The sequence below is a fragment of the Dasypus novemcinctus genome, chromosome 20 (genome assembly GCF_030445035.2).
Source record: "Dasypus novemcinctus isolate mDasNov1 chromosome 20, mDasNov1.1.hap2, whole genome shotgun sequence".
NCBI lineage: Eukaryota > Metazoa > Chordata > Mammalia > Cingulata > Dasypodidae > Dasypus > Dasypus novemcinctus.
Genome location: NC_080692.1, coordinates 20,685,537 through 20,706,765, shown reverse-complemented (window position 1 = coordinate 20,706,765; position 21,229 = coordinate 20,685,537). Strand labels below are relative to the sequence as shown.

At 51.1% G+C, this 21,229-nt stretch overlaps 1 protein-coding gene across 9 annotated transcripts in view; it reads left to right on the top strand.

Moving 5' to 3' along the window:
• The window catches only part of DDX11 (DEAD/H-box helicase 11), a 56,687-nt gene that overhangs the window by 34,135 nt on the left and 1,323 nt on the right, over positions 1-21,229 (top strand). For 3 of the 9 annotated variants that reach the window (XM_012526489.4, XM_058282581.2, XM_012526487.4), the window contains exons 7-25: positions 3,500-3,542; positions 4,470-4,577; positions 4,797-4,884; positions 5,345-5,553; positions 10,340-10,492; positions 11,356-11,402; positions 11,753-11,832; positions 12,776-12,820; positions 12,901-12,968; positions 14,534-14,572; positions 14,876-14,987; positions 15,139-15,273; positions 15,740-15,852; positions 18,650-18,722; positions 19,082-19,185; positions 19,853-20,002; positions 20,259-20,327; positions 20,443-20,543; positions 20,825-20,909. In XM_012526489.4, the coding sequence (XP_012381943.2) occupies positions 3,500-3,542; positions 4,470-4,577; positions 4,797-4,884; positions 5,345-5,553; positions 10,340-10,492; positions 11,356-11,402; positions 11,753-11,832; positions 12,776-12,820; positions 12,901-12,968; positions 14,534-14,572; positions 14,876-14,987; positions 15,139-15,273; positions 15,740-15,852; positions 18,650-18,722; positions 19,082-19,185; positions 19,853-20,002; positions 20,259-20,327; positions 20,443-20,543; positions 20,825-20,909 (1,822 nt within the window). The remainder of the gene's footprint in view (positions 1-3,499; positions 3,543-4,469; positions 4,578-4,796; positions 4,885-5,344; positions 5,554-10,339; positions 10,493-11,355; positions 11,403-11,752; positions 11,833-12,775; positions 12,821-12,900; positions 12,969-14,533; positions 14,573-14,875; positions 14,988-15,138; positions 15,274-15,739; positions 15,853-18,649; positions 18,723-19,081; positions 19,186-19,852; positions 20,003-20,258; positions 20,328-20,442; positions 20,544-20,824; positions 20,910-21,229) is intronic. The other 6 variants (XM_004461842.5, XM_058282582.2, XM_004461841.5 and 3 more) reach the window with 3 other exon arrangements.

Genomic DNA, 21,229 nt, shown 5'->3' with positions numbered 1-21,229 from the left:
AAATTAGCACATTTACCTGTGAGGAAAATAAAAGGTGGATGGAGTAGTGGGGCGCAAGTGTAGGCCGAGAGGTCAGGGAAGGCCCACTGAGGAGGGCACGTTTGAGCCGAGACCTGCAGGCTCAGGTGCTGTGGAAAGACCTGGGAGACGAGAGTTCTAGTCCGAGACCTGTGACTACAGTGGTCTCGACACGGGGACAAATTTGGTGTGTTTGAGGGGCAAATAGAGGACAGCAAAGAGCAAATGAGAGAGAGAAAAAGAAGAGGCAGGAGGCAGGCAGGTGCAGCTCTGCAGTCCGTGTGGGGATCTGGATGTTTTCCTCAGTGCAGCGAGGCTGTGGAGGGTCTGGAACAAGGAGTAGTGGGGCCTGATGTGGGCGTGGGAAAGGCTACTCTGGCTTTAAAGTCAGTGGCTCTTCCCCAGAGGCATTCCGGAGCTTCGGGCCTCTGAGGCACTCAGTTTGGAAGGGGTCTTTCCTGCCCTGCTGCGGTGACTGCGGGTCCCCGTGTGTCCCATTTCTCACTGACGCCGTGGTCAAAACCCTCCACCACTCTTTGGTACCCACATGGGAAACCATGCCTCTTCACAGTCTGCCCCAGTGTAGCCTCCAGCCTCACCTGTGGCCACTCTTCCCAGTCTGCCGGCCGCCCACCTCTTCCGAAGGGTGCCATGCTTGAGAACTGGCCTGTGCTCTTCCCTCCGCCCAAGACGCACCTCCCTCCTGGCCTGTTTCTTCACCTGGGGCTGTCGGCCCCTGTAGCAGTTTGATATTGGTTATGAATTCCAAAAATAGATATTGGATTCTGTTTGTAATCTGGTCTGTTATTAGGCATGATTGAGTTATGATTAGGGCTTGGATTGGGCCACGTCATTAGGGCGTTGAGTCCCTTGGTGGGTGGGGACTCACAGATAAAAGGCATGGCAAAGGACAGAGTTAGGGGTTTTTGATGTTGAAGTTTGATGCTGAAGCCTTAAGCTGGAGCCCCAGGGAGAGAGACAAAACTGTTCACCTAATAGTCTACAGCTGACCTTGTAGAGAAAAGAAAGGAGCTGAGCCCAGAGGAACCCAGGAAGCCTGAACCCTCACAGATGTCAGCAGCCATCTTGCTCCAAACGTGGAAATAGACACTTTGGAGAGGGAAGTAACTTATGCTTCATGGCCTGGTATCTGTAAGCTCCTACCCCAAATAAATACCCTTTATAAAAACCAACCAAATTCTGGTACTCAGTACCCCTTTGGCTGACTAATATAGCCCCTCTCCCTGGGTTTCATGCCTCATGCTACGCCGCCTTTTAGTTTGTTGGCTCTCCTTGCCGTCATCAGGCTCTGAGTTTCTTCAGGGTGGAAACCCCATCTTTTTCATTTTTAGATTCTCAGAGCTGACCTTGTGTTTAGCATTTCAGTGCACTCAATAGAAGTTTGTTTGGACAAACACTGGCTATTTTCAATCTCTTAGTATAATGCCAACTGAGAATTTCAGAAATACCAAAATGTCAGAGTCAAAGGTCTGTGATGGCCTGTTGGGGGCTTGTGACCCCTGTGAAATTTGTAAAGTTTGTGTAGGTGTGTTTTTTCTATAAGAGCGGGTCTGTAATTTTCATTGTGTTGGTAGATGGTCTACGACTGCCTGCCTCGAGAATGTTTAAGCACTGTGCAAGTAGACCCCCATTGCCTGTCACAGCTTTGGGCCATGTCCCCTTTAGTCCTCTCAGTGACAGCCAGGGTGGTACTGGAAGGTTACAGTGCTTTCTTCTGTTTCTTCTTAAAGCTTTCTAGAGAGGAAACCGAGCCCATTTGTGCAGGTTTCTGCCTCTTTAGCAACTTTCCTCTCTGTGAGTAGCTGCTGCCTTATCGCCTTCAGTAAGCACTTCCCGGGATCCCTGGAGAGAGGGTGGATGGGCTGCCGCTGGGGAGGGTGGAGAGACAGAGGCCTGCTCCTGCTCCCGGCCTCAGGACCTGGCCTAGAGTGAAAGCTTTTGACCTGCCTGCTTCATGCGCTCAGCTCGGGCAGAGGGGCACCATCCACCTTTGCCACCTGCACCAAGATTGCGCTCCCACTCCTCTTCTACTTACTTCCTCTTAAAACCCTCTGGGGAGTAGATAAAGAACTTGAGTGGAGTTGGTGAATATTAGAAAAACAAAGTGCTTGATGTCTGGCCAAGAGCTGTCGTCCTACAGAGTAGCTTCCACACCTTCCAGAGTCCTGGATCAGAGACACACGAGCCTCTCTGAGGACACCCCTAATTCCCACCACGTTCTTGCTCTCTGTGTCCTTGCGTGTCCAGCCTCCCACCTAGGTCCTGCTGAGCCTCTTCAGCGGGTGCCGTGTGAGTTAAGTCCGAGCCTTCGGACACAGTTCCTGATTGGCCTTGCAGTTAGCCCTGTAAACAGCTCCTCTTCTAATAGCCCCAGGCTGTTGGCATCTCTCCTTTTTTAATCACTGTATGAATAGGTGGGGGGGGGGAATTCATTTTATCCCATTTGATGATCGTGTAGGTAGAGTGTATCTGTAAAAAGATTATGTATTCTCAGGAACCAAGACAGATAATATCGACTGAACTTTAAAGCTGTGAAATGCAGGGTCAACCGACCTTGCACCCCGTGACTGAGGGGTTCTTAGCCATGCCAGAAATGACACACTGAGGCACAGAGAGAAGAGGGTGATCTGGTCCTTGTTTGCTCATTGTTGGGAAGTGGACCTGGAGTTCCTACTGCGTGCTAGGCTCAGGATGGGGCCCCGAGAAATCAAAAGGAACAAACCAGATGAGTTCCTGCTCCTGTGGGCATTACATTCTTACGTGGGGTGGGAGGTAGACCAAGAAAAGGGACTTTGGATAGAATGAATATTACAAAAGACAGGTGCAGGATGCTGACGGAGTGTATCGCAGGTCAGCCAGAATTGGGGAGATCCAGGGAAGGCTTCCTGGAAGAGGCAGTGTTTATGGTGAGCCCGCCAAGCTGACCAGGAGCTGGCTAAGTGAAGGAAGAGGAGGTGAGGGGAGAGCGCATTCTTGGCACGGAGAACAGCATGTTCAGAGACTGTAGGACGGTGAAGAGCAAGCTTCCTTGGGGAACCCAGAGCAGTCCAGTGTGTAGAGGTGTGGGGCGGGGAGCACTGCCTCCGATGACTGCTGGTGGCCACCACCACCAAGTTTCTGTCTGTTCTCTCCCCATTTCCCCTGGTCCCCAGACCTGCGGGGCGGAGAGGACAGGGCTGGCGTCTGTCCAGTTAGGGTGGGTGGGGTGTTCACTTGTTCGGTGAACAAGCACACCTCGGCTGCTTTTGTCGGCCCCATTGCTGGCTCTCTCTCCTTCCAGGCTCAGAGCCCAGGCTTTGGCTCTGGTGGCTTTGGTGGAAAGGGACTACACCTTAGTTGTTTCTTATGGAATTGGACATCCTGGGCTAACGGGGGCGCATGATAAACACTCAGTGAATGCTTTTTTAATTGGCTTGAATTTGCTGAGGAAGAATGTTCTGGTCGTTTTTTTCTCTGTCAGAGTTGAGGAGGAGGAGGACCTCGAGGAGGAGCATGTAACCAAGGTAAGACGCTCCTGAGCCCAGGGCCCTGCAGCCCTGGGGAGAAGGCCAGGTCCCTGCAGCTGCCCCTCACCCTCCTGCCAGTGCAGGCTCCATGACTGCCAGAGCCAAACCCCCTGCACTTTCTCCTCGCTCACGTAGCAGGCTGGGCTGGGCGCCCTGGGACACCTCTCCTGGGAGGGTTGCCTGGGTTTATGTGCCCAAGACATCAAGGAGCAGCCATCCAGGGCCAAAGACTCAGACAGGTTCTCTCTCCCTTGGCTGGTGGTGGGAGGTGTGGGTGCAGGACAGAGCAAGCCCTCTACCCCTTGAACTTGTGATGGCATGTTTCCTCTCCTCATTTGTATTTTCATTTGCATGGGGTACTTTACAGTATGTGTCGTTCCGAACAATTCTCAAATTTAAAAATACGTGATTTCATCCATTTAAGACTTTTGTTTTCCCTGTTGGGAGTCATTGTTTTTCATTTACTTCTCTTGTTCTCACATCTTCTGAATCTTAGCGAAGGAGAGTATTCAACTCTGCCCCTCTTTGCTTTATGGCCACCCCATCCTCAGAGCCCTGGGCGATGAGTGTGAGTCAGTCCCCCCACCTCCCCAACCCTCAGAATATCAGGAGTCATTGCCGTATGAAGAAACATCTCTTGGGGACATATTCTTTCCTAAGCTTCCCAATTCCTCAGAGGCAGTTGGGTTAGAGGTGGAGTACGACCAGTGGAAGGGGTTACATTTGGTGGGTTGCTCTTGAACGTCTAGACCTGAGGGGAGATGGGGTCCCTGGGCCCCTGAGATTTGATATGGGATAGAGTCATCCTCCTCAGGTTCGTACACTTGAGGCCACTCTCCCTATTCCCTCAGCCTCTTAGGGATAGCACTCCTCAGCATGCAGAGAACACTGTGGAATGTTAGTCTCCTCTTTTCCTCTGACCAGATTTATTACTGCAGCCGGACCCACTCCCAGCTGGCCCAGTTTGTGCACGAGGTTCAGAAGAGCCCCTTTGGCAAGGAAACCCGGCTGGTCTCCCTTGGCTCCCGGCAGGTAGTTAGAGGCAGGGGTCAGCTACCAGTCCCCCTCCCTTTGCTTTCCTTGTCCAGGCAGGGAAAGAAAATGGCTCTGAGGCAAGTGGAGCAGGGAGAGGATCAGACCGTTCCCTGGCCTGGCCCAGTGAGGAAGGGAGGAGGGCAGAGCGGGGCGCACAGGTGCGAGCATGACAGCTGCGCCATTCCTTTGACTCTTTTCTTTCTCCTCTATCCCTAGAACCTCTGCGTAAACGAAGACGTGAAGAACCTGGGTTCTGTGCAGCTTATCAATGACCGCTGCATGGAGATGCAGAGAAGCAGACATGGTAGCCACCTGCCACAAAGCCTGAGCTGGGGAGGAGAGCCCCTGGGGAGGAGAGCCCCTGGGACTGTCGTCGTCACCTGGACAGCCCTGGGAAAGAAGGGGGTGGGCTGGAAGTGACGGGAACTGCCGTGGGGGTGGACTGGGGGCGTGGGAAATAAAAGCAGTATCTTAAAAAGAAATAATATTTCCTTCTGGAAAGATTTTCCCCTTGGGGAAGAATGTCCTTGCTTTCTGGGTCAGCCTGGTCTGAAACCCTGACTTCAGAATGCCTTTGTAGGCTTTTTCTAGAGAACGCAAAGTCGAATACCAGAACACTACAATGAGACCATGAAAAGCAGCACCTAGGGGGTTTTATAGGCCCCACCCATGGAATGTTCTTTACATTAGAGAACCCAGGCTTGACCCACAGACAGTGATTGTGTTTTCTGTCGCTCCTCCTTTTGTGCCTGAACCACCTTCAGAGAAGAAGAACAAAGCTGAGGAAGAGAAGCCCAAGCGCAGACGGCAGGAGAGCATGGCTGCCTGTCCCTTCTACAGCTACGAGCAGATGCAGCTGCTCCGTGATGAGATCCTGGTGGAGGTGAAGGACATCGAGCAGCTGGTGACCCTTGGGAAGGAGGCACGAGCCTGTCCCTACTATGGGAGCCGGTTTGCCATCCCTGCAGCCCAGGTCAGCGTCCTGGAGGGTTGGGGGTAGCTCTTAGCTCCCATGGTGTCCAGGCCAGGAGGAAATTCCTCACTCCTCTTTAACTTGGAGGTTAGACTGGGCACTGCGTGCTCTCCTGAACTGTAGGGCCCAGAGAAGCCCAGGATCCCTTGGGGGCTCTGGACTTCAGGGACAGTTGGCATTATTGGGGGACAGCAGGTAAGACCAGGAAGGAGAGTGTGTTCCTGGTGAAAGCACAGTGAGAATGCCAGGGCAGAATCTGAGAGAAATGCCAGAGGGAGCCACAGAACATAAATGTATTTCCAAATTTCTAACTCACTGCAGCACATGGGAGTTCTGTCTTCTTTCGACTTGTCTTATGGAGGCCAGACGTACCTCAGAGATACTGTGGGTTTGGTTCCAGACCCCTGCAATAAAGTGGATATCACAATAAAGCAAGTCACAGATTTTTTTGGTTTCCAAGTATATATAAAAATTGTATTTACACTATACTATGGTCTCTTAAGTGTGCAGTAGCACTATGTCTGAAAAAAAAAAACAATTGCCTTAAAAAATTACTTTATTGCTAAAAAAATGCTAAGCAATGCTGAATATCATCTCAGCTCCAGCAAGTGAGTTGTCTTTTTGCTGGTGGAGGGTCTTGCCCCAGTGATGATGGCTGCTGACCGATCAGGACGGTAGAAGCTGAAGGCTGGGGTGGTTGTGGCAATTTCTTAAAATAAGACAATAGTGGAATTTGCTACATTGATTGACTCTTCCTTTCATGAAAGACTTCTCTGTAGCATGTGATGCTGTTTGATAGCATTTTGCCCATATCAGAACTTCTTTCAAAATTGGATTCAGGGAAATGGACTTTGGCCCAGTGGTTAGGGCGTCCGTCTATCACATGGGAGGTCCGCGGTTCAAGCCCCGGGCCTCCTTGACCCGTGTGGAGCTGGCCCATGCGCAGTGCTGATGCGCGCAAGGAGTGCCATGCCACGAAGGGGTGTCCCCTGCGTAGGGGAGCTCCATGTGCAAGGAGTGCACCCGTAAGGAGAGCCGCCCAGCGCGAAAGAAAGTGCAGCCTGCCGAGGAATGGCGCCGCCCACACTTCCCGTATCGCTGACAACAACAGAAGCGGACAAAGAAACAAGACGCAGCAAAAAGACACAGAAAACAGACAATGGGGGGAGGGGAGGGGAATTAAAATAAGTAAAAAATCTTTTAAAAAAAAATTGGATTCAAACCTCTCAAACCCTGCTGTTGCTATATCAAAGTTTATATAATATTCAAAATCCTTGGTTGTCATTTCAACAACGTTCACAGTATCTTCACCAGGAGTAGATTCTATAAAAAGAAACTACTTTCTCTGCTTGTCCATAAGAAGCAAGTCCTTATCTGTTAAAGTTTTATCATGACATTGAAGCAATTTAGTCACATTTTCAGACTACACTTCTAATTCTCTTGCTGTTTCCACTGGTTACTTCCTACACTTAAGTCTTGAGCTACTCAGAGTTATTGAGGAGAGTTGGAATCAACTTCTTCCAAACCCCTGTTCATGTTGATATTTTGACCTCCTCCCATGAATCATGGATGCTCTTAATGGCATCTAGAATGATGAATCCTTTCCAGAAGATTTTCAGTGTACTTTGCCTGGACGCACCAGAGGAATCGCTACCTCTAGCAGCTATAGCCTTACAAAATGTATTTCTTAAATAAGACTTGAAGTTTGAAATATAGACTTACAAAATGTATTTCTTAAATAAGACTTGAAATTTGAAATGTTTCCTTGATCCATGGGCTGCAGAGTAGATGTTGTGTTAGCAGGCAGGAAAACAACATGGTTCTTGTACGTCTCCATCAGAGCTCTCGGGTGACCAGGTACATTGTCAGTGAAGAGGGGTATTTTGAAAGGAATCTTTTTTCTGAGCAGTAGTTCTCAAGAGTGGGCTTAAAGTATTCAGTAAACCATGTTGTAAAGAGATGTGCTGTCATCCAGGCTTTGTTCCATTTACAGATCACATGCAGAGTAGATGTAGCATCATTTTTAAGGGCCCTAGGATTTCCAGAATGGTAAATGGGCTCTGGCTTCAACTTAAAGTCACCATCTGCATTAGCCTCTAACAAGAGAATAAGCCTGTCCTTTGAAGCTCTGAAGCCAGGCGTTGACTTTTCCTCTTTAGTTATGAAAATCCTGGATGACTTCTTCCAATAGAAGGCTGTTTTGTCCACATTGAAGATCTGTTGTAGAATGTAGCCACCTTCATCAGTTATCTTAGTTTGATGTTCTGGATAACTTGCTGCAGCTTCTACATCAGCACTGGGTGCTTCACCTTGCCCTTTTATGTTGAGGTGGCTTCTTAAACCTCATGAACCAACCTCTGCCAGCTTCAAACTTTTCTTCTGCAGCTTCCTTACCTTTTTTAGTTTTCATGGAGTTGAAGAGAGGTACCTTGCCCTGGATTAGGCTTTGGCTTAAGGGAATGCTGTGACTGGTTAGATCTTTTGTTCGTACTACTAAATCTTTATATCAGCAGTAAGGCTGATTGGCTTTCTTATCATTCGTGTGTACATTGGAATAGCACTTCTCCTTTGCATTCACAACTTGACTGGCGCAAGAGGCCTAGATTTCAGCCTGCTTGGTTTTCAGCGTGCCTTCCTCGCTAAACTTCATCATTTCTGAGTTTTGATGTAAAGTGAGAGACATGCGACTCTTCTTTTGCTTGAACACTTGGAGGCCATTATAGCATCCTTAATTGGCCTAATTTCAATATTGCTGTGTCTCAGGGATAGGGAGGCCTGAGGAGAGGGAGAGAGATGGGGAGCAGCTGGTCCATGAGGCAGTCAGATCATACACGGCATTTACCGATTATCTGTCATACGGGTGCAGTTTGTGGTGCCCCAAAACAGTTAGAATTTAACATCAAAGATCACTGATTACAGATCAACATACAGATATAATAATAATGAAAAAGTTTGAGATTGTGAGAATTACCAGAATGTGACAGACATAAAATAAATACATGTATTTTATTGCATTTTGTAGATTCTGTGTTTTTTACGTATTGAAGGTTTGTGGCAATCCTGCATTGAGCATATCTGTCAGCACCATTTTTCCAATAGCATGTGCTCACTTTGTGTCTCTGTGTCACATTTTAATTAAGGTATGTCTCTTGTTTCTTTAGACATAATCCTCTTGCACTCTTATAGACCACAGTATAGTGTAAACATAACTTTCATATGCACTGGGAAGCCAAGCAATTTGTGATACTTGCTTTATTATGATACTCGCTTTTTTACAATACTCACTTTATTGCAGTGGTCTGGAACTGAACCTACAATATCTCCAGTGTATGCCTGTATTACCTTTAAAGAGAAAGTGAGAAACTGCTAATTAGATAGGTCAAAATAGTATCTCACTGTTATTTGGTGGGTACGAATTAGCTGTTCTTGCTACTTCTTTGATTTGAGTGACTTTTGGAAACAGGCAATCTTTCTTGGAGAATTAAGTGTAATCAGGAAGAGATTTAAGTAGATTTTAAGGATGGCTGGGAATGTGTTGGCAGCAGTAACTTCACATGGCAGTCAACTGCCTGTCCGTGACCTGACCTGAGTAAACACTTGGGGTGCTCACTGAGGAAGTCGGGACATACCTTGCAGTTGTCTTGTGACCTGTTGGCCATGAAGCAGGAAGAGTTCTGAAGGCACTTAGGTCTTAACATTTTTTTTAAGATTTATTTTTATTTATTTCCCCCACCCCCCTATTGCTTGTGCTCACTGTCTGCTCTCTCTGTCCATTTGCTGTGTGCTCTCTGTGTCTGCTTGTCTTCTCTTTAGGAGCATCAGGAACCGAGCCCAGGACCTCCCAGATGAGAGAGGTACCCAATCGCTTGAACCACCTCAGCTCCCTGCTTTTTTGTGTCTCTCATTGTCTTTCCTCCTTGTGTTTCCTTGTTGTGTCATCTTGCTGCATCAGCTCACCATACCTGCCTATTCTGCTAATTCACTGTCCTGCTTGTCCTCTCCAAGAGACACTGGGAACTGAACCTGGGACCTCCCATGTGGTAGGAATCTCAATTGCTTGAGCCATATCCACTTCCCCCTGACATTTTTATGGTTGTGATTTGTTAAAGCAGTTTTCACATTATTTTTGCCTTCATAAATCCCACTGAAAAGCTAAGGCAGAACCCTGGAGCCCAGAATGGGTAAGCAATTTATCTGTTTTCCTGAGTAAGGGAGCCAGTATTATACCCTGGGCCTTCAGTTTCCAGTTTTCTGGGTTTTTCACTTCATCAAATTCTTTTAACTGGAAAACCTTCGTAAAGATATAACACCTAAATATTTATAGAGCACTTTAATTTTTGTTACTTCTCCTACCCTTTAACCCTCACTTGAGATAGAATTTGTCAAGTGTATTTTACAGATAAACAACTGAGGCTCAAGAGAGGTAAAGCGACTTTCCCTGAGTCACGCAGCTGGGAAGTGGCAGTGCCAGGACTAGAGCACAGGGGTGCTTCCTGCTGCACCACTGGTTTTCACAGTGTTCTGAGGACGCTGGGGTGCCTGGGGGCTACCTGGGGGACAGAGGGAAACCTACCAGAAGAGGCTCCACTTTCCATCTCCCTCCCCTCACCCTGGATCAATCAGAACAGCTCTACTCTGGTCTATTTCTTATACTTGATGTTCCACATAAAACTTCTTTTGAGAATAGGTACAGTGCTGTAGCTTTCTGTCTTGGAGGTGATACGGTACAGGTCTGTCCTCAGCCTGGGACAGACCATGTGCTCAGGCTGCTGCCTCCTCCTGCCAGCTGGTGGTGCTGCCCTACCAGATACTGCTGCACGCGGCCACCCGCAAGGCCGCCGGGGTCCGGCTGCAGGGCCAGGTGGTGATCATCGACGAGGCACACAACCTGATCGACACCATCACTGGCATCCACAGCGCTGAGGTCAGCGGCTCCCAGGTGAGGCAGTCTTTCCCCATGTAGGGCACACCTGCCCTAGTGAAGGGATAGAGAGCATTCGCCTAACTGCAAGCCCCGGAATTCCTCCAAAGTCGGGGTTTGGTAGAGGGAGCACTGAGTCAAGGTCAAGGTCTTGTCAAGGGTCAGCTATGGTTTTCTCGAAAGTCCTAGAATATGGGGACCCAGGTCAGGCCAGGCGACTCATTTTCTTGCTCGTTACCCACCCACGTCAGCTGAGTCCCTCCAGCCCAGGATGCTCCTCTCCAGAACGCAAGGTTGTGGGGGAAGGGGCAGGGGTCCTGGTGTGGTTAGCTGTTCGGATGGTTGACTCTGCTCTGGGAGGAGTTAACCCTTTATGTATTTGCTATTCTACGCCAGCTGCTGTCCTAGGCCTCTAGCCTTCATGCTGACTTGCCCGTGTGGCGGAATTCCTAGTTTACACTGAGAACTCGGACGTGCAGTGAGGTTGAACTGGTTTGCCCAAAGGGCACACGCTGAGAAGTGGGAGCCAGGATTTGACCACAGGTTTCTGTTCCCAAGGCCTCCACTCCACCCCACCTGACCAGTGCTGGGGTTGACCTCAGGCCAGGATGTGACTGTTGCCTTGAACCGCCCGTTCAGACTGTACGTCCCTTCCCAACCCAGTAAAAACTAGTAGGGAGATTCATGGCCTGAGAGTCAGTGTCTTGCCTTCTTTCTTGACCCACACTGGACATTCCAGCAGAACCTGCTTTGCTTTTCTCCCTCTCTTTGCTCCCCCCCATCACACCTAAGGGCCTTTAAAGCCACACGCTTGGCCTGCGCCCAGCTCACTCCCCTCCCCCTGCTTGCCACCTTCACACCTGTCTGTGTCCTCTCCCCAGCTCTGCCAGGCCCATTCCCAGCTGCTCCAGTACATGGAACGGTACAGGTGAGACACCACCTCCGGCGGGGTGGGGGGGGTTCCACTCCTCGGCCCCAGGGCCCCCCGACTCCTGGCTCAGCCCTTCGGAGGGCAAGCACATCCCTGGCCTGGCCTGAGCAGGGTGGGTCACAGTACTGTTATCTCCTGGCCCGTCGTGACACATCCCCCACGGGCCGAGGGCGCCTGGACGGAGCAGCTGGCTGTGAAGGCCTTGGGCAGTGGCGGCCTTTCCTAGGGGAGTGTGTGTTGCTGCTGACCCAGTTTGAAAGGAACCAGATGGAGAAGCCTCGGCTCAGGGGGCTGGAGGTATGTTGCTGCTGGAGTCCGACCACTGATGTCCGTCGGCTCTTCTGCAGGAAGCGTTTGAAGGCCAAGAACCTGATGTACATCAAGCAGATCCTGTATCTGTTGGAGAAGTTTGTGTCTGTGCTAGGTGGTAAGAGAGCGCCTCCCTCCCGACCCCAGCTGCTCACCTTGCCGGCCCCTCCCTGGGCTGCTAGCCAGGGAGCTTCTGTGTCCTTGAGAATGGTCTTGGCAGCTGACTTAGAAAACCCTCCTTCTGTGTAGCTCACTTGAGTTGTCTGACCTCAGGTCTTTATTTAGAGTCCTAGTTTATTTACCCCCATGCGGAGTCTTTTTTTGCCAGACCCTATTCCAGACATGGCAAAGATGATAATATTTTAGACTATAATGTAATCACATATTTTCCCTATTAGTTATATTACAGTTCTTTAGAATTTTCAGACCACTTTCACACACAGCTTCACTTGTTCTGGGAGGAAACCTGCACAGGCATTTTAAACCTCACATTAAGGATAAGTGAGCTGAATTTTCTATGACCTGCCTATGGTCCTGAGCTAGTAAGTGGGGCTAGAAGATTCTAGCTCCAGATCTCATGCTTTTGCATTATTCTGTGCCATGTACCTTTTTCTGAAGAACAGCTTAACCCTTTATTATGAGGCAGTCCTTTTGAAAGCTTATATTGAGGCTGAAGTTCCAGAAAGCTGGTAAGGGCTTTGGCTCATATGGGTGCTCTCTGCTCCCATCTCCACCTTTGCCATTGGCCCCTGTGCAGCCCAGGGCACTGCTCTTGTGCTCTCATGTCCCTGTGTAAAAAATTCTCTGAGAAGAGGTGAAAAGACAGGAATTGTGAGGCGCTGGGTGCCATGTGCAAACGTCATCAGACTCTGGAAGCTTCTGGATACCTCCTGCCCTCTCAGTGGGTTCTTGGATGCTATGAATGGCCAAAAAAAACATCTAACTATTTTCTTGGTAAGCAGAGTGTAGAATGAGAAGATAGGAGAAGAGGAGGGGATTGCTGGGGGAGGGGGGTTGCGTCTGGAGGGCCACCATCCTGACGTTGGAATTCTCTCTTTTAGGGAACATTAAGCAAAATCCCAATACGCAGAGCCTCCTGCAGACAGGTAAGAGGGTTGCTCTGAGCAGGCCCTGAGCCTACCCCTGGAGCGTGGGTTCCAGTGCCCTTCGTTTGGTTTCCCCTCAGGGACAGAGCTGAGGACCATCAACGACTTTCTCTTCCAGTGTCAGATCGACAACATCAACCTGTTCAAGGTAAGGTTTCATACCAGCACGTGACGTTTCCTGGTTCCTGTTGCCACTTGCAGGCAGAGCACTATAAGGCTGTGGAAGGAATGAAAAACAAAGTCTGACCTCCAGCAAATTAAAGTCTGAAGATTCACAACATGTGCATGTGTAATTACCCCTTAAACAGAACAACACTTAGCAAGAAGAAAGAATCTTCTGTCTCACTGTCAGGGATTGGTGAGGAAAGGGCCTTGCTTTGTACCTAGTAGGCACAGAAAAGACTCCTGGTCCGCAGGTCTTCTTATCTTTCCTCCACTAGCCTCTTCCCGGGCTTTTGACAGAAGCAGAATGAGTTTTGTGAGCATGCTCCAGATTCCCGGCTGGGCCGAGGCGGCGGAGGACATGGCATGGGCCCCTCGGCCTGGCCTCTCACCTGCCCGCTCTGTGTAGCTGTGGGTTTATTGCTGCCTCAGACCTTGCTTCCTCCAATCCCACCTGTTCTGGGTCCACCAGCCTGGGCCCAGCTGTCGTCCCTCGATCCCTCGACTCACCCCTCAGAGGTTCTACATCACAGCAGCGCCTGCTTCCGTACTGTAAGTGCTGCTGTGCTCCAGGCCCATGCCAGGCTCTGACCTCCTGGGTAGGACCACTGTCGCCATCTGAAAGTGAAGGAAACGGGCGCTCAGAGAGGGTACCTCAGGAACACACGTCCACAGTGTCCCACGCCGTGGACGTGGTGACGGAGGGTGTGGACCCGGCTGCGCTCCCTCAGGGCCTCCATCTTTCCATCCTGCCTCTCCTTCCGGCATCTGCCAGCTTTCCCCTGACTCACCCACTTGGGCCCCTGTCACTGCCACCATCCCACCAACCAAGCTGGCAATCTGAGTCATCATCAAGTCCTTTCTCCGCCTTGTGTCCCACCTGCAAACAGTTGCCAGTCCCCAAGGTTCTAGCCCTGAAACCGCTCTTGAACTTACCCGCCTCTTCCTTCTCATAGTCCAGTGCAGCTCTTTTGCCTTCTTTCTTTCTCTCCCCTTCTAAAGTATTTTACAAATACCCGCTAGTGAATCTTAATCAGGCTGTCACTGTTCTCAGAAATCTTAAAGGCTCCAAACTCACCATCTTGACATCCTTAACCAAGATCTGGCTCCAAATTGCATGTATATTCTGTTACCCCATGTTTTCCCTGGATAAGCCTTACACTTTCCTCCTTTATATCTTTGCTCATAGGGTTTGTTTTTCTTTTTTAAAACTGGCTCTTAATCCTTCAAGGCCCAGCTTAGGTGCTGTCACCTTGAGGGAAAGCAGAGGGGACCTAATTTTATTGAGCGCCCGTAGCATCTTTGGCCCTGGAGAGACGTTTGAGTGTCATACACACCTGCTTTGGAGACGTGGGAGAGCACTGTGTGGTGCAGGCGCAGCGGCAGAGTTGACCTTAAAGGGAGATTGATGCGGTTGGCCCACACGAGGCTTTGGCCTCCTCATGAGATGCACTGCACGTGTGCCCTGGGTGTTAGAAAATGGTTACCTTTGAAATTTAGAGGACCACTTGATTGATTTTTGTGTGTGTCTAGCTGAGTTTGGTTTTGCAGGTGCAGCGGTACTGTGAGAAGAGCATGGTCAGCAGAAAGGTACACGCTCCCCTTCTTGTGGGCTGGGGGGACCCAGCAGGGCCCCAGCTTGCTGCCCTCGCAGTGCCTTTCTCTCCCCACCCGTTGGAAACCCTAGATCATCTCTGTGTGCTCCCTGCAGAGGGTGGCACTGCGTCGCTGGGGCTGGGAAGGGGGTGCCACATGCCTGTGGGGGGTGGGTAAGGCAGGCTGCCTGGGCCTGGCGAAGCCTCTGGTCCAGCCCAAGCCTCTGGTCCAGCCCAGTCTCCCTGTGTCACCGCTGCCCTCATTCCTCTCCACGGCTCTCTCGCACCCCCCACCCAGCTCTTTGGCTTCACAGAGCGGTATGGAGCAGTCCCTTTACCCTCCGGGGAGCAGCCCAGGCTGGCCGGGTTTCAGCGCTTCCTGCAGAGCCTGCATCCTGGGGCGACTGAGGGTGAGTCAGGAGGAGGGGAAGCACTGGCTGCCGGCCCTGGGCAGGGATGTTTATTCCTCCCGCATGGACCCTTCCTCCCTGGAGAACAACTTTGCCCTGACTTCAGGGGGTCTCCCTGCTCTTGATCCCAGACCCTCTTTCTTCTCTGTAGCAGCTTCTCCAGCCCCTGTAGAGGAGGGTGAGGCCAGAGCGCCGCGGCCTGCGTCTCCACTGATGCACATTGAAGGCTTCCTGGCAGCCCTCACCACTGCCAACCAGGACGGCAGGGTCATCCTGAGCCGCCAAGGTAGTCGGGAGCTCCCCCAGCCAGCCTCCATTCCCAGGGAGGAGCCAGCGAGCTGGGAAGTGGCCTCCCAGGGCAGGCGCTGGAGATGGTGGGCAGGGGTGGCAGAGGCTGCGGGGTGGTGGGCATCTCAGCAGCCGAGGGGCCTGGTGCTTAAGTTACGGGTTCTGGAGTTGGGTGGGCTTTGGTTTGAGCCTTGGTTCCATCCCTTACCAGCTCTCTGAGGTGGACCAGTTTCTGCACCTCTCTGAACCTCTTGTTTCCTCAGGTGAAAATGGAGGTCGTGAGGCTGCCTGCCTCCGGGTTGCCCTGGAGGTGAAATGGGATTTAATTTAAAGAGAAAGTGTTTTCTCTCATGCCTCCGACATGGCCCCAACTGGAGATCCCCTTTGCCCCAGACCGGTGGAAGTTTCTGCCAAACCTGCCCCCTTGCCCACGGGGCTGTCTTCTCTCGCTGTCCCTTTATTAGGCAGCCTCAGTCAGAGCAGCCTCAAATTCTTGCTTCTGAATCCAGCCGTGCACTTTGCCCAGGTGGTGAAGGAGTGCCGAGCCGTGATCATCGCAGGGGGTACCATGCAGCCGGTAAGGACGGGATGGGAGATGGACAGGGGAGGAGGCACCCTCTGCCCTGGCTGCAGGGCCCCAAATCAGAAAGGGGGCGGCTGGCGCAGGTCAGGTGGTGTCCACTAGGCGGCACTGCTGTACCTCTCACTGCTTGTGCCTGGGGGGGGGGCAGTAGGGTGACAATTGAGGCTCTGATTGCTCTGTCCTCCCTGAGAAAGCCTTCCTGTAGTTTCAGACTCTCATTTGGGTGCCTCAATGCCATTCCCTTCCTATACCCACTATAGACTGTCAACCTCTCTCCATAACTTTGTTTTACTATATATATTTCTTAGAACATACTCTGTTTTATTGTAGAAAGCAGAGACAGGCAAAAACAGGAAAAAAAACACGCTAATAATTCCTCAGCCAAGGATTCATTTTGGTGTAAATTATGATGATAATTTTTCTATGTATAATTCTTTCTGTATATACATACATATTTCAAGAAAACCAAAATAGTATTATTGCTACATGCTGTTAACTTGGTTTTTTCACTCAGCAACAAAATGTCATAAACATTTTTCCTTGTCAGCAAGTTTTTGTTCATTCCCCCACACTCTGGCTGGACCAGAATCCATTCCGTGGCTATATTATATTTTATATACCCAATCCTCTTTTGTTAGCTATTTAAGCTGCTTCTAGTTTTTCTCTATTTTAACAATACAGTGGTAATCACTATGCAGAGATTTGGTTATATTTATTTCCTTAGCGAACACCCTAGAAAACGACTTGCCGGATGAGAAACTGTTCAAAATTCTATAGCATAGGTTCCCAGTCTCAGGTGCCTGATAGAGCCACCCCTGTAGCTTCTTTTTGCACATGGACTTGTGGATTTTTATTCATTCAGCATGTTAAAAATCATTGAATTGTTACTGTTTTATTTTTTATTATTATTATTTTTTAAAGATTTATTTTTATTTATTTAATTCCCCTCCCCTCCCCCGGTTGTCTGTTTTCTGTGTCTTTTTTGCTGCTTCTTGTTTCTTTGTCCGCTTCTGTTGTCATCAGCGGCACGGGAATTGTGGGCGGCGCCATTCCTCGGCAGGCTGCTCCCTCCTTCGCGCTGGGCGGCTCTCCTTATGGGTGCACTCCTTGCGCGTGGGGCTCCCCTACGCCGGGGACACCCCTGTGTGGCACAGCACTCCTTGCGCGCATCAGCACTGCGCATGGGCCAGCTCCACGCGGGTCAAGGAGGCCCGGGGCTTGAACCGCGGACCTCCCATGTGGTAGACGGACGCCCTAACCACTGGGCCAAAGTCCGTTTCCCATGAATCATTACTGTTTTAATGCTCAAATTGCCACATGGCCAGTGGGAACCCTGCTGCTGCTGCTGGTCCTTCTGACATGACCCCACTAGTCTCTAAGCGCTTCCTTGCTTTCTAACCCTACAAAATGTCCCAGGCCCACCTTTTACTTTCTTGGCCCCAGATCTGGAATCATTTATTTCTCCAGGGAGCCCTGGTTCCTTTGAGTGGGGAATGATATTTAGAAACCAAAATTTGAGTGCTAAGGGGCTCATGTTGCTCCTCAGTTACTGTGTGTAGGCCACTGTGGTATTCACACCTGGGAAATACGTCTTCAGAAAGGAGTTCATGTTGATCTTCCTAATTAAAAGTCAAGGAAGCAATGTATTTGGCTTTATATTTCTGTTATGCTGAACATTTTTGTTTCTTATTACATTAACCTATTTTTTTTGTTTTATCCTACAATATTCTTAAAATAATTTCAAAATTTTAATTCCAATATTACTAACAATAAAACAAATTAAAGTCCCCTTTCTTTGCATTTATTTTTGCTCTTAGAATATATCCCACAAAGGATGTAAAGTCACTTAATCAGGTTCTTCTCGGTGTGCTTATGTTATTTAATGAAAAGGCTCATTTGTTTTCAGTTTGAGTTTTTGCATTTTTCCTTTTTGACTTTTTAAATATGTAAACATGGGTGGTTCAGAAGTTTTATACAAAGATATATTCAGAGAAGTCTCACTTCCACCCCCATCTCCTCCAGCCAGTTCCCCAGGCCCACCAGTAATCACTTTTGTTTTACTGGGCTCTCCTTCCAGTGTTGTCTCCCCTTCTCCCATAAGCACATATGCTTTGTTTTTTAAACTTTCCTTTTTACATCCAGAGTAGAGTAATCAGTGCTTCGTCTCATCTTTTCTGCTGGCTGCACAGCCCTCCCCTGGTGGATGGAGCGAGGCTTACCCAGCCAGTCCCCTCCTGATGGGCAGCTGGCTGGTGCTAATAGCGCCACAGCAGATACCCTGTAGGGTATGCTGTGTCTTGAGGGTAGACTCCTAGACACGGGGTTGCTGAGTCAAAGGGTAAAGAGCACACCTGCCCTGTTAAATACTGCCGCACCCCCTCCCTGGGAGCCGTGCTGTTCCACCTCCCACCAGCAATGTGTAAGTGTGCCAGTTTTTCCAGAGTGGTCACGCTTTGGGATTTTTGCCAACTGACGGGAAAAACCTGGAGCTCTTTAGAAACAAATGCACGTGTCCTCCATCTAGAAATTCTCATGTAGTAGTCTGGCTAGGATTATTGTTTTTTAAGTCCCTCTGATTTTGATGCATAGCCAGGGTTGAGAACACTGCAAGGTTCTTGCGAGTTTGCCATCCCACAAGTGTAAGTGCCAGTGCCAACACCCAGGTTTTGTTTTTTTTAACCTTTTCCTGCTGTATTTACTTCCTCCCCAAGTGGTCCTCTCTTCCCCTCCCTGTCAGGCTCCCTTTCCCCTGGACCTCTGGGAATCAAAGCCTTGACCCTGTGGTCCGCAGGTGTCTGACTTTCGGGAGCAGCTGCTGGCATGTGCTGGGGTTGGAGCCGAGCGCGTGGTGGAGTTTTCCTGCGGTGAGCTCCTTGGCCAGGGTGGAACAAGCAAGTGTCCTACCATGGACCAGAACTCTGGCTCCCTGTCCTTTGAGTTGGACCAGCCACTATTACCAGGCCCCAGGGGCTGTGGGGACCTCACAGTGGGCGCTTCCTCCTCTGCCTGCTCTCTCTGGAGCTCAGTTGCCTGTGCTCTCCCGCTTCGGTGCCTCTCCGTCTACACAGGAGAGGTCTGAGTGTTGCCTGGTTTCCTTGTGGAAACAGGGAGTGGGCGGACCAGTGACGTACAGAGCGGTGCTGGTCTGGGGGTGGGGAGCTGCTCTTGCTGGACGCTACCTTGCAGGCCCTTCAGCTTTGGGCCCCTTGCTGGTTCCCCCCAGGCCACGTGATCCCTCCAGACCACATCCTGCCCCTCGTCATCTGCAGAGGGCCCTCCAACCAGCAGCTGGAATTCACCTACCAGAAGAGGGACCTGCCGCCCATGGTTGGTACCAGCAGCCAGGAGTCTGGCAGGCAAGGGATCCCTGGGGTGGGGGGACCTGCCGGCCAGTCCTGAGTGTTCAGGCATGGAGGAAACTGGCGCTGGCACCCTCCCTCTCAGAGGCAGCATGGGATGAATCGTGGGTCCAGAAGTTCATCAGGAAGGTCTGCTCCCCCTCAACCCCACCTTCTGGGCTGTTAAGTGAGTTTCCTTTAAAACTGCACGTGTCCCTTAGGATGAAGCCATGAGAAAGCTGCTCATCCATCCCCTTCGCTCTCTTGTCTTTTGGTGATACTGGCCCCGCCTGGGGCGGGTATGGAGCTGGGGGTGTCCCTACTGGCAGGCCTGATTGTCACTGGTGGTACTTAGTGCCCAGGTGCCCAGGACATTGGAGGGCTGAAGACAGGGAGGCCTGCGTGGAAGCTGATAGCAAGTTTTGTCCCTGGTCCAGCTTGTGATTGTCGTGCTGTCAGTCACCAGGAAGAGCGTGTGGGTGTCTGCAGCAAGAGCGGCACGTTCATCTCATTCCCACCCGGGGAGCCTGCCTCCCCGTGTCCCCCCTCCCCGGCTGTCGTTACCCCACGGGTCCCGGTACTTGCTCTTAGCCCCCAGGTTAGGACGCTCCTTCTGGGGGTGGCTTCAGGGAGGGGCTTCCTGTTTCCTCCCGCAGATGGATGAGGCAGGTCGTGTCCTCTGTAACCTGTGCAACGTGGTCCCGGGCGGGGTGGTCTGCTTCTTCCCCTCCTACGAGTACCAGCGCCAGGTCCGTGCCCACTGGGAGAAGAGTGGCCTGCTGGCCCGCCTGGCCGTCAGGAAGAAGGTGAGGGCCCCGCGCTGGACCTCCTGCTGCTGAGGCCCGTGGCCCCCAGAAGCCCTCCCTGGGTCTTCTGTACACCAGAGCAAGGTGCTCGGGCCTCGAGTGCAGGGGCTTCTCCTAGTTCCTCATCCACCCCTTTCTAATCCAAGTTCTGGCCCAGAGGATTTTCCCAGAGCCTCAGATGATGGAGGCCTTGAGCACACCTGACACCCAGGCATCCCGAAGCCTTTCCTGGGAGGGATTATCTCTTTACCTCCAGGTATTTCAGGAACCCAAGAGAGCAAACCAGGTGGAACAGGTGCTGATGGAATATTCCAGGTGCATTAAGGTGAGGGGGATTTCTGAGACTTCAGTCCAGAGAACGTGGGGCTAGCAGTGTGGCAGTACTTGGGGTGGCATCCAAGCTTGAGCTCGGCACCTCCGGGGCTGGGTGTCACCCATAGAGCTGTGGCCAGGCAGCAGGCATGGTGACGGGGGCCCTGCTCCTCTCGGTGGTCGGTGGGAAGATGAGCGAGGGGATCAACTTCTCCGACGACCTTGGCAGGTAAGTACTGGTCCCTTCACCTCCTGGGACTGGGGCCCCCTTCCTCCAGGCAGCTGGGCCCTGCCCACAGTCTGGTGCCATCCGCAGTCTGTTGAGCCTCAGTCAGCCGAGTGGGGAAGTGTTTTGGCAACTCTGGTTTGGCCCTTGGAGACCAGGTGGAAAATGAGCTTGGCTATGCTTTAGCTGAAAAGCCCTTTCCAGGTGGCAGGTCCAGGGTGGGGAGGCAGAGCCACTGAGTGGGGCGGCAAGACCGGACCTGCTCGTGCGTGCCTTTGCCCTAGGTGTGTGGTCATGGTGGGCATGCCCTACCCCAACGTTACGTCTCCAGAGCTGCAGGAGAAGATGGCCTACTTGGATCAGACCCTTGTGAGTCTCCAGGGTGCCTGAGGACAGAGAAGAGGGCCGGGGTGAGGGGCAGGTCCTGTAGCTCCTAGGGCCAGGACGTCAGGGCCTCGGCTGAGCCATCCCCTTGGCCTCCCGGGTATGCCAGAGGTTACCTGCTTAATGTAGAGGGTCAGGGTGCGCGTCCGTGGCCTCTCCATCTCCCCCACAGCCTCACCGCTCAGCTGCTGGGGCTGTGCTGTGAAGCATTCTGGGCTTTAGCTCCAGAGCCTGGCAGTGCCATTTTCTTAGGGAGCGATGGATAATGAGGCAGGAGGCAAGTTGTGATGGGTGTGGCCTTTCCC